The sequence below is a fragment of the Montipora foliosa genome, chromosome 10 (assembly GCF_036669935.1).
Source record: "Montipora foliosa isolate CH-2021 chromosome 10, ASM3666993v2, whole genome shotgun sequence".
NCBI classification, from domain to species: Eukaryota; Metazoa; Cnidaria; class Anthozoa; order Scleractinia; family Acroporidae; genus Montipora; species Montipora foliosa.
Window position 1 is genome coordinate 27,490,036 of NC_090878.1, and position 12,500 is coordinate 27,502,535.

The window sequence follows — 12,500 nt, forward strand, 5'->3', positions numbered from 1 at the left end:
TTCACACTTGTTGCATAAACATAAGAGAAGTGACGTATACGCAAGCAGTTGTTAATGAAACATAAGCATAAGCATATGCATAATAAAATGAAAACGATTCCTTTTTCTTATGCTTATGCTACTCCCGGTTTACACAGCTAAGGCTTATGCCAACTGAATTTTAAAACGTTTATCATTTTGCAGAAAAACCTTCCTCCTGAAGATAAGCTTTATTCTGGGCGATTTCTGCAGTCCTTTGCTTATCGCCGAGTTAAGAAAGGCTCTGCTGGCAGGCTGGGTTCACTTTCGTTTTACAACAAACTTTTGATAGCAAGCCTGATAATTGCTCTTTCTTCCTTTTCAGTTTGAATTTGTTTGGGATGAGCAACATGGTATCCGATGTGTCCACCAATTCTTCTATCATCGAAGCACTCAATGATCTGTTCGCATACGAAACAAATTCCAGTATTCTCGTTTTCCACGTGGTCGCTTCCTCTTTGCTGGTGTAGTCGATGAAGGTCTTGTGACGAAGACTCTTTGGTATGTCCTGCGGTTTTACGTCATCAACCTTCACCACGATCAAGGACCCGTTTTCGCCGTTCCGCGCAGCTCTAAAAAGGGCCATGTCCATCTCATCTTTGCAGAAACCGCTGGATAGATAGTTTTTTGACATGACAAAAATCACTTTGCGACTGCTGTACACACTATCCGCCATGTTATCGAAAAACGCTTTGCCGGGAATGAAGTCCTGGGTGTGAATGATGTACTCGATATTGCTTCCATCGAAAAGAGGTTGCAAATTGTCTTTTACCCAGTCGTAGTCTTTAGAGCTGTACGATACGAATACATCGTGGGTGAACTGACGATCAGGCCCTTCTTGAGCATCTGTGAGAATAACACACATTCACTTTCACTTCATTAACAAAGAAATAACGATTGTAAAAACATGTACAAAGACCATGGTAACCCACACGACGACAATACCTGGGGGGATGGGGGGGGGGGGGGGGTATTTTAGGAATTTCTGGGTGGGGATGTGCCGCTGGGACCCTGGAACCCTTAGCCTATACCAGAGCTAATTTCAGCTAGATCTTGCTACCCTATACTAGAGTAAACTCCCCAAATCACTCCTATCCTATAGTAGCTGTGTTCCAGAAACTGAGGTCACTAGCGCAGTCTAAAGCAAAGCCAAAACAAAACCTTATGTCACAATCACTGCTTTCTCAAAAAAGGATTTTTTTGTACTTGTCCAGCAATGCCAAGCACGTACGTGCGCATTATCAAGACAATAAATTGTTTAATTTTAACCAGTATTAATTCCACTGATTTCCGTCTGAATCCCGATTTTTGACAGTTTATAATATCCAGTAGCGTTTTATGATAGTCATCTTTCAACGCTGTTGAGGCTGAGTCGTGCGAATTTAAACTTGCCGATTTCATTTTTTTTATATTTTTGAGTAGCAATTCATGGTTTCCTTAGTATAGATAAAATCTTCAACCAACTGGTCCGTTTCTTGAAAAATTATACCTTAAGCTAGACCCAAACGCTCTGATTTATATACCCTATGCTAGAGTAAACTGCTTGAAAACCATACCTTTCACAGCGGCACATACCTATATAACCCATATATGGCACTTCCCCCTCCTCCCCCCCCCCCCCCCCCCCCCGCTGGGGGCGACAATATGACTGGCTCTCACAACAAAGAAAGCAAAAAGACATTTAGAAATTGACAAGAGTTACGCAAACAAGAATTACACAAACAAACGTCTCGTAAATAAGAGAGAAAAAATGGTTTGAGGTATTGTAGGTAACTGTTAAAGAAAAGCCTTATACGTTGAAAGATCAATGAACGTGAGTAATGGCGGACCATGAAATCCAAAACTTACAATCAAAGCAAACTGCCTTTGGATAGAAATCAAGACACAACATTTTAGTAACTTTAGTAACTTTATTCATTTATATTGCGCAAGTATCAACTAAAAGCCAGTCAGGTGTTAAGCAAACAAACTTTCAAAATCTGAAGAAAAAAAGGAAGTGATTTTTTTTTTATCACAGGGACATTTTAAGCTTTTATAAAGTGTTGCAATAAGTGGTTTTAAATGGTGCGCAATCTGTCCCCATAAGTTCTTTTACCAACTTCAGGATAAAAACAAAATCATATCTTCATGAAACTGGCACAGTTAAAATACAATTCCTGAATAAACATGCATAATTTTGGTACCTATAATTTTTTTCACAAGATGGAACATACCACAGAAAAATTGAACTTAAAGTCTTCATCTGTCTGTTCCCTTTTCAGTTTTATAATTGTCCAGTATCTCACTGCTACTCGTAGGCAGACCTCAATTGATGTTCACTGGATTTCACTTTGTTACCTCATGCGTTCTCCCAATGGCAAAGAGATTTCAAGAGAATGAAAGAAAAGTATATGTTTGAAGTGCGGGTTATAGATGAAATGTAGAAGTTATCCTCTAATGTAACTGGACAACTTCAACAGTTGTCCCTTATGGACACTTGAAAAATTCAGTTGGCTTCAACGCGATTCGATTGACCTCTGCGACGCCTGTGCTATGCTCTACAAACTGAGCTAGGAAGCCACACAGTTGGGAGCACGTTAATTTGGTGGGATCATTTGTTACCATGAAAGGATTCAATGGTAGCGCATCGCAGAAGTCATGGGCTCGTATCCGGTTGAGGTCGCCCGAATTTCTCAGGTGACTGTAGTGTAGGAAACTACACTGTTTCAATTTCCAGTCAAGTGCAAGGATCGCTTCTACATTTCGTCTGTAACCTACACTTCAAACACATACATTTCTTTCACTCATCAAATCCTTTCATGGGAACGAATGATCCCAACAAATTGACCTGCAAGTCCCAGCTGTGTGGCTTCATAGCTCAGTTGGTAGACCATTGCACCAGCATAGCAGAGGTCATGGGTTTGAATCCCGTTGAATTTGCAGCCGGAATTCTTCAGGTCTTTGTAAGAGACGATTGTTTCAATTGTTCAGTTACAGTGTACGTTCGAGGACGGCTTCTACATTTCAGATTTCAAGAGAGTCAGCCCAAAATAGATAACATGATCCGATCGATGTTTAATGTACCAATAATCATCACTTACCAGACCCTTTTGTTGTTACAAACTGAGCAGAACTCTTTGGTCCATCACCTGGAGAAGTGTAGGCCAACACCTGCAATTCATATTCTGTAGATTCTTGCAATCCAGTAACAGTCTTTGTGTAAACTGCAGCATTGGAAGCGTTGACCACCCGAACATTTGGTTTATCTTCTGACCCTTTCCTATTAATAAGCAACTTAAATCCTTTGATTATTCCATTTCTGGAGCCTGTGGGTGGCAGCTGCCATGATGCTGTGACACTTGTAGAAGTGTTTGCAGTCACCACAAATTTACTGGGAGCTTTTGAGGGAACTTAAAATAAACAAATCAAAAAATAATAAATGATTCTTGTTCATTAATTCGTATTACATGTATTACAAAGAAAATTTTAAGAAAATTATCAAGGTTCTCTACTTTTTGGTACGTAACCATCGGTGGGCATTTCACTATACCCTGTTCCACTGTCCCTGACGGTGGGGATGGTTTCTCGCACTCACTTTTTCCTTGATCCCAACCATTTTTACGCTAATCCCCACAAACTGAGAACCTAGAACAGGCTATACAGCATCATTAAAAATAGATATGTTCTATACAGAGATAGTTCAGACTTGGAAACTTCTGGAAAAAAATACAAAAGGAGCATTAATTCGGTTAGTTGTCTTGTTTGTGTGTGTTAGCAATCTGGTCTCATGTGTTCTGAAAAGCGATAGAAGGGACTTCTATCTAGGCTGAGATCAGTGATTGTTGGCCAGTTCAAAGTGTATTTTTCATTGAGCATTTCAGTGTCAAGAAAAGAGCAATAGAAATAACTTTCCCTGTGGACAGCTAGTATAGTTGTTGTGTAAAATACTTAAGTGAATATGTAGGTACAGTTGTAAACTTCACTCTCCGGTTGGCGATAAATTGCATTTTTCCCCCCGCAAACAGCCAGTCAAACAATCTTTCTGCCGATGTTAAAGATACGGTAAGACATCAATTATTAGGCTCAATTGATTTTTCTGAAAGACCGGTTCAGTGATCGCCATTTGATTGGCCAACACCACCTTCATTGCATGGACTTGGTTGAGGTTGTGATAGGTTGAAGCTTGTTGAAGCACTGAGACCTCTTTTACAGGTTAGAGAGTACCCTGACAGCACATGGTAAAGTAGCTCCAAAACCCTAAGAGGTTTAAAAATATATAGTTATGGAGAGGTAGTATTGACTGAATGGGAAACTTACAAGTGACCAGCTCCCAGTTGGCTTGACAGCTCAGTTGGTAGGGCAAGTACAGTGCAATCGCAGGATCATGGGTTCCAATCCCGTTCACTAAGCATGGATTTATTTCAGGCTTCTACTTACAAGTGACCAGCTCCCATTTGGCTTGATAGCTCAGTTGGTAAGGCAAGAGCAGTTCAATCGCAAGGTCATGGGTTCGAATCCCGTTCAATGAGCATGGATTTATTTGAAGCTTTTACTTTCAAGTGACCAGCTCCCCATTGGCTTAATCCTGCGTAGCAGGCGGTTTGGTGAATTTTGATCATGGCTACGAGAAACGCATGCGGAGAGGTAGGGGGCGAGGAGAACGATTGAGGAACCGCCTGCAATCAAACCTCCCATTTCCAATCATGTGTGATGAGAACAAGTTTGATGGTAGGTACTTGGTGTCTCTTTTTCTATTGTTTCAAATCTTTTTAAACAAGGTATAAAACGTTCAGTAATTATACAATTACCCGAACCTAACCCTAACGCTAAACAGAGCCGAAAGAGTCAAATCTGTTTTCAAAAAATTTGGAAACTTCCTTGCAGTAGCTACAAGCAGTTGCAAAAAGAGTTGAGACACTCACTGTTGATAACCGTACAATGCGTGTCATTCAAGTCAGCGCATCTCCAACCCCCCTTCCCCCCCAAGCAAAGTTGTTTCCATTTCCACTTGGCACTCAGACTAAAGGGTATCAACATTGAAAAAGGGGAGGGGCGAGGGAGGGGCATTTAGCCTTTTCTTATGAACTAGAAGAGGGGTTTTAGGAAGAAGAGGTGCATTTTCCATTCAGTGTCTCAACCTTTTTGCAATTGCTTGTCTAGTTGTTTTACCTCCGTATTGCCGGGTAGTCTATTTGTTTTTTGGGGCGAGACCTTGCATATATGACAGTTGTATTGTAAGCTTTGAAGAGAACTTTGTTTAGTTCGGGTAGGTTTGCGTAGTGAGGAATGATGTTTGAAAATGTGTTTTTTTGAGGTGTGCTGAAAGTGCTATAATTGGCAATCATTTAGGACGAAATTGGGTGTTCACCTCTTGCACGCTTCAGGTAGTCATTAACACATTTTCTGACGGCAACAAACACAGCTTTGGGTTGGTTTGATATGAAATTTGGTGTTGAAAGTGTCAATACGTTGTAAGAAGTCTCAGTTGAAATCAGAGCGCACACAATAAGCGTGCGTACATTGTACCGATCACGTTTTGTTTACGTAAATGGTACGCAGGGAAATGAATGTTGTGCTTCTTCTGCTGTGTGATAACAGGACGAACTTCTTTGCGGAAATTTAGTCTTTCACTGCAATTTGCAATGGAATCCGTTTTTTATTTGAAAATATTTCCAGTGACAGTCTGTGGTTTTCAGTTAGCCGTGAGGTAGGATCGAATTTCATACGAACGCGTGTCTGTTCAGTCAATAGTAAGCTAATGTATTTCAGTGGGTTGAACTCCCTGAAAACTAAGTTTTAAAGGAGATTCGAAAATGTGCAAAATGTTTCGCGAGTTTTGTTTTAGAATAAGTTAACGGTTTTCTGTTACTGAGTGGCCATGGCGTGAGACACGGGTAATGCAATGGTTGCGTCATCGGTCAACGGTCTACGGTCTACAGTAGAATTAATGAAATCTTATCTACTTCTTAATGTTTTTCGAGTGTAGACCGTTGGAATTATGTAGACCGTTGCGAAAACTTCTTTTAACTGCCTGTTGCTTTTGTAATCATGAAAAGTCTATCTCAGGTTGTTTTTCTCGCCATTTGCATGTGTTACATGTCAAAAAGGGAAAAGGTTGCCTTTTTTTTGGACGAAAATGTATTTGTGCCTGTTACGATGTTCGCGTTGACATGGTGACGTATTAATAAGTTAATAAAAGAATGACAAGCTTATCATTCCGTAACCTGTATATTTCTTTGTTTTGAACCGTCCTTTACTTTTATTGTTGAGATTTATATACAAGGAATAACAGCTTTTCAGCATTTCGTTCGCTGACCATTATCGTGAATTTTTAGCCTTTGAGCGCTTGTTCATTGAAGAGATTATATTATCAATAACAGTGTCTCCGCTCATGGCGTAAAGTGTACATTACACTATTTCAGCAAATTGTTGATACGTCTCGTAGGTATTCTGTATCGCTTGTCGCTGAAACTCTTGTTCTACTAAATTGAACACGTTCTCAATCGGATTTATAATATGGCAACTGCGAACCGGTGTTGCAAATAATTTGCACCTGCACTATTCAACACATTACGTGCTTTGAAATAGTTCAGTACTGGACAATTATCTTGGATAAATAATTTGGAATGACTCTTTGCACCTCACCTAAACATCTTGGGGAACTTTCGACGGATGAAATCAGCAAAATCATTGCGAAAACAAACTTTGTCCGCGCTTACTCGACAAAACAGCGTATGTAACGTTATAAATAGAAATGTGTAATTTGCACTACTTTTCAAGTTTATTTTTATCAATTAGAACACAACTAGAACGCCGTAACGTCTATTCCAGTTCAAGCTCCATTTTTCTGCTTTCCATTGATCTCTTTGCTGAACCTATTGACTGTTCGGTTTAGTCGCAATGATGAATTACACGCAACAACCATCGAGACAAGCAGTTGCAAAAAGAGTTGAGACACTCACTGTTGATAACCGTACAATGGGTGTCATTCAAGTCAGCGCATCTCCAACCCCCTTCCCCCCCAAGCAAAGTTGTTTCCATTTCCACTTGGCACTCAGACTAAAGGGTATCAGAGGGGCGAGGGAGGGGCGTTCAGCCTTTTCTTATGAACTAGAAGAGGGGTTTTGGGAAGAAGAGGTGGATTTTCCATTCTCAACCTTTTTGCAATTGCTTGTAGCTTGGATTTTCTGATGTTCTTAAATAAGAGCAGAAAGATGTAAAACAACCAATAAATGGAGGTGATATTTTGCCAAGGGAATTGGCAAGCTTCATATTTCTGAAAATCAGCTTTTTCTAACCGGCGAAATGTAATCTGCATAAGTAATGATACCTTTGAGAAATATCATTGGTGACTATCAAAGAAGCTGAAGGCTTAGGGCTCACGGCAACCTCCAGTCGTTAGCTGGACCGAATTCTGATGTTTCCATTGGGAAGCCCCAGCTAGTTTTCGCATCGGCAGAAGATGCGTTGGACAAAGCATTTCTCAAATTGCTGAAAGAACATTCTAATAACTTCCACAAAAAAATTGTCGGCTGTATATATATAATTGTCAACGGATCGCACAAGGTAGAGACAGAGACAGGAAAACATCAATGGTAAGTTGGAATCTCAGTTTGATCTTTTAAATTTATTCCCAAGCGAATTAGTTGTATTACCGCCAATGTTTACACAAGGTGCGCTATGATTGGTTGGGAGTTGACATCAAACCGGTAGGTACTTGGTGTATTTTGTCATTTAGTGGTTATCTAGCGCACAAAATTATCTAAACACGGTAAAACTTTCTGGGTTAGGATTAGGCTTAGCGTTAGGGTTAGTCTTTACACTTTTATGAAAGGGAATAGTAAATTTTGACTGACATGCGGATTTTTTCTGACACTTTATCAGCCAATCAGGAACGACATTTTCTCCCTCCGTGGACGAACAGAGGTTTCGAAAATGATGAGGGTTTGATTGCAGGCAGTTTCGCACTCCTTATCCTTGTCCCTCCCCCCTCACGTTTTCGTTTGAATTCGGTCCAGGTTTACCCATGCCCATATTCCTAAACAGTCACTTGAAAGTCAACCCCGGTGGAAAGACGGGTGTAAAATTCGCCAAACCGCGTTCTATGCAGGCTACCAGTTTACTTGATAGCTCAGTTGGTAGAGCAAGTGCAGTGCAATTGTATGGTAATGGGTTTGAATCCAGCAAACTGAGCATGGATTTATTTCAGGCTTCTCAGACCTACAAGTGAGCAGCTCCCAGTTGGCTTGATAACTCAGTTGGTAGAGCAAGTGCAGCCCAATCGCACAGTCCTGGGTTCGAATCCGGTTCACTGGATTTATTTCATGCTTCTCAGACTTACATGTACAAGAGACCAGCTCCCAGTTGGCTTGATAACTTAGTTGGTAGAGCAAGTGCAATGACTAGAACAATTCCAGTGGTACATGCATGTACATGAAACAGGTGCACATGCGATGTAATGTAATAAGCTATGAAAACAACTAAAGACGGTGCAGTCTGCAGCCTTAAAACAAAGACTTTCGTTTCTTTCCTATACATTGCAACACTTAAAATTAAATGGGTGACAGGCTGACTTACCTAGTAACTCCAAGAGAGCCTTGTTGTTACAAAAGTTACATTAAACAATGTCACTTACTATCTTCCTTTGTTCTTGCGAATCGAACAGAACTGTTAATTCCGTCTCCAGCGGAGTTAAAGGCCAACACACAAAATTCATATCTTGTAAACTTAGCCAACGCGGTGACATCTTTTGCGTACATCGTGACATTGGAAACAGAAATGTTTTCTAGTCTGTTAATATTAGAGCCTTCTTTCCTGAAGAATATCTTAAATCCTATAATGATTCCATGTCTGGATTCGGGGGCAGGAAGCTGCCAGGATGCTATGATAGCCGTAGATGTGTTAGCAGTCACTGTAAAATTTCTAGGAGCTTTTGATGGGACTGAAAGATTTTAAATGCGGCAAAGACAAGAAATTAGAAATGAACTTTGCCCATGGAATGAAATAAAAGAAATGTGATTCAACCATTCTTAATTGAAAAGCGACTTTCTTCCTTTCTTCCCAAAATACGAAATTAATTTGATGAAGGAAGTGACATTTTAAATAAAGAAAGATGGCTTCTCAGGAACAAAAATTTATGTAAATAAATGAATAAATCAATCAATAAATAAAAACACCATGGCCGTCCACATTTGCAAATATCTCAATTTCTTTCAACTGCATTTGACTACCTTCTCCCACATTGAAGATAGAAAATCCATAGAAAAAGGGTCAGCTGTGTCTATGGAAATCTGAAATCAGTGCGATTTCGTTTTTGTAAGTCACCACATTGCCCCCACTTGACTATACTAAGCATGATAAAAGTTACAGTCCCTTACCATCTTCCAATGTCCTTGCAATCTTTGGGGAACTCTTTGGTCCACACCCCACCGAACTGACGACACACACTTTAAATTCATATTCTGTGAACTTTTCAAGCCCCGTGACGACCGTGGAGAAATTCTTTTCGATGGTTAGTGCAGTTGTGACATTCTTTGTGTCAGATGCTAACGAGTGATATAGTAATTTAAATGATAAAATGTCCTTGTCACTTGTATACCATTTTGGCAGTTCCCAAAAGGCAGCAACACTAGTAGACGATTGTGCAGTCACATTGACCAGAATAGGTGTTTTAACAGGAACTGAAATGGAATCAAAAGCTACTATTGAACATACACACCACTGAAACATCATTACTTACTTCAGGGGCACCCAACAAGAATATAGTTCAAAAAACCACTTAATTAAACATAGTATCGTTTAAGGTATTTTGGTATTTAAACGGTAGATTAGATCCCCTAAAAATTTTTCATCTGTTCTTTCCTTGCTGAAAGTCTAGTGATCCGAAAATTGTTGGGATCAAAAGTTACTTTTTCGAAACTTTCAGCCAGAAAAAAGGCTCCCGTAAATTCTAGGTGACCTTTTTAGGGTAAAAATACGTTAAAAATGGGCAATTACACCATTTTTTAGATGTTCGAAAATCCTAGGACAGGCGAGCAAGCAAGATATTTTACAACCAATGTTTCGAAAATTCTAGATCTCAAATCGTCTTCCGAACAGATATTTTCGGAAAATTGACGTTGGGTGCCCCTGTTACTTCAAATCTGTTACAAAACTCTCTCTTGGCACGAAACTCTTACAATTCACTAGGCTGTCAAATTTCTGAAACATCACATACAAGAACTAGTTCAAATGGTTTTCACAATTTTTTTATTTTTGTCTTGCTTAGATAATTAAGTGGATTTGTAAAACAAAACCTGTCAAAAGACTTGGAGAAGAACAGATTCCCGAGTTACCTGGAGATTTAAGTGCTCCATACAGCTCAACTCTCAACGTCTTCTGACCAAAAAAGTCTGTTGGCTGAAAGCGTAGGAAGCTCGCTGTGATAACCTCCTCAAGATTATGCTTGACAGTGTCATTTAGCCCAGTATTTCCATGAAAGACCTGCAAATACAGATGATGAAAATAGCCTGAATATAAGCTGACAACAGATGCCTCCATTTGGTAAGACGAAAATTATCACGTTGACAATGTTTACTGTGACTGAAAAGTTTAATGTCAACTATCTCAGTTCCGGAAACTGCGGCTTTTAAAATTGTTTCCCTCTTTCTGTGCAAAGCTATGAAAGAAAAACTAGAGGAGCCCATTAAGAAAACTAGGTAGGCAAAAGAAATAAGGCCAACGTTGATTGTCTTAATTTCCACCAGAAAACCAATAGAATTCACTCAACCACTAGCAGAGCTTCCTCCAGGATCAACTCAAAACCGAATGCTACTAGATGAACAGAACCGCGAAGTAATAAACTTTGTAGTGTCAAAGGGTAACTCACGGCTAACGGGTAGCTTTTATGAATGTTTAGGATACTTTCTGTATTGGTAAAGCAATGACCTGTGACCTGTGTTTTGTACCTACCCGGAAAATCTTCTTCTTCTTCTTCTTCACTTCCGCCAGGTTTTTGCATTGCGACCTGTGTTTTGTACCTGCCGTGTCGAGACAACTCTTTGAAATGGCTTTTTCACTTTGCTTTTTTTTCTTTTTAATGGGAATTGAATACTGCAACATTCGCCGCAAAAGGGTAAATTGCAAATTCAGCAGGAAAAGAAAACAAACAGCGGTTACAAACATTTTCATTTTATACTTGACGTTTCGTATGTTGCAACATACATCATGAGAAGTGACGGTTAAAACTGTTACACAAAATTTTAAAAAACTAGAGCGAGGCACTGGTGACTAGTTAAAAAGTGTGATAACAAAATCGTAACTTCCGGTAGTTGATACTTCCGGAAGAAATTAATAAAGAAAAAGCTTCTCACTACCAACGTTTTCATTAAGAGAGGGTTTTAAGTCACTGATTAATAGCGTTTCTTTAATTTTACATTGCAAGTCGGACTTTCCAGTTGCGAGGATTTCAAAATTTGATGTTATGACCGGTAGAAATAGTATGGTCTGCAACAGCAGAGGCGTGGCCGACTTGTGTAAGAGCCACGCCTCAAATCAATCAAATCAAATTTTGAAATCCTCGCAACTGGAAAGTCCGACTTGCAGTGTAAAATTAAAGAAACGCTATTAATCAGTGACTTAAAACCCTCTCTTAATGAAAACGTTGGTAGTGAGAAGCTGTTTCTTTATTAATTTCTTCCAAAAGTACCAACTACCGGAAGTTGCGATTTTGTTATCACACTTTTTAACTAGTCACCAGTGCCTCGCTCTAGTTTTTTAAAATTTTGTGTAACAGATTTAACCGTCACTTCTGATGATGTATGTTGCAACATACGAAACGTCACGTATAAAATGAAAATGTTTGTAACCGCTGTTTGTTTTCTTTCCTGCTGAAATTGAAATGGCCAAAGGACAAAAGTATTTATGATGTAAATTGCAAACCTTTTCTATCCCATTCTCTTTGTATGTCATCCAGGTTATGTTGTCCAACGATGAATGTATCATGTATTTTGTTGTCCATTGATCAGCAGTTGGTTTTCCTTGAGTTGCTATGGCGCAAATGTAGAATTCATAACCAAGGTTGATTTGTAAGAAGTCGTGAACATTACTCTTGGTGCTTGGTAACCATGCACCTCGACAATCTTCAGGTCCATAACCAACTCTGGATGAGGAAGCTGAGTAGAGGTCATCTGAAGATCTGCCATCATTAATGAACCAGCAAATTGGTTGAATCTGACAGCCTAAAAAAAGGGATTATATTAACACGATGAGTGGATTTCACATCTGTCTAGTTTATGACATCAAGAGTTTAATAACCGATCTGGCTACTTCCAGATAAACGTTTTTGGCTGGGTTGCCTGACTTCCATTAAGGTAAAGTCTCTGCTTAAGAGCCAGAAGGCCCATCAGGCCGGCGCTTATCTCCGGTTTCCGTAGCATGAAGCGACTAGGAGTATTTCTACTCTCCCCTGGATGGGATGCTAGTCCATCGCAGGGTTATCCCCCGCATTTCGCCGGTACCCATTT

At 39.7% G+C, this 12,500-nt stretch overlaps 1 protein-coding gene across 1 annotated transcript; it reads right to left on the reverse strand.

The window, feature by feature from the left end:
• Positions 1-250: 250 nt before the first annotated feature.
• LOC137972708 (receptor-type tyrosine-protein phosphatase S-like) lies at positions 251-9,729 on the reverse strand. Its single transcript, XM_068819433.1, has 4 exons — positions 9,375-9,729; positions 8,633-8,938; positions 3,099-3,407; positions 251-864 (listed from the first exon to the last, which is right to left on the reverse strand). The coding sequence occupies exons 1-4, from the start codon at positions 9,727-9,729 to the stop codon at positions 251-253; spliced, it is 1,584 nt and encodes a 527-aa protein (XP_068675534.1).
• Positions 9,730-12,500: the final 2,771 nt, after the last annotated feature.

Bases quoted from the DNA above. Each gene is read 5' to 3' on its own strand.
- LOC137972708 (XM_068819433.1), bottom strand. From the start codon at position 9,729: ATGATGTTTCAGTGGTGTGTATGTTCAATAGTAGCTTTTGATTCCATT. The intron at 3,408-8,632 runs GTAAGTGACATT...GTTTATTTTAAG, and splicing joins CGCAAGAACAAAGGAAGATA to TTCCCTCAAAAGCTCCCAGT. The intron at 865-3,098 runs GTAAGTGATGAT...TTATTCTCACAG, and splicing joins TGTAACAACAAAAGGGTCTG to ATGCTCAAGAAGGGCCTGAT.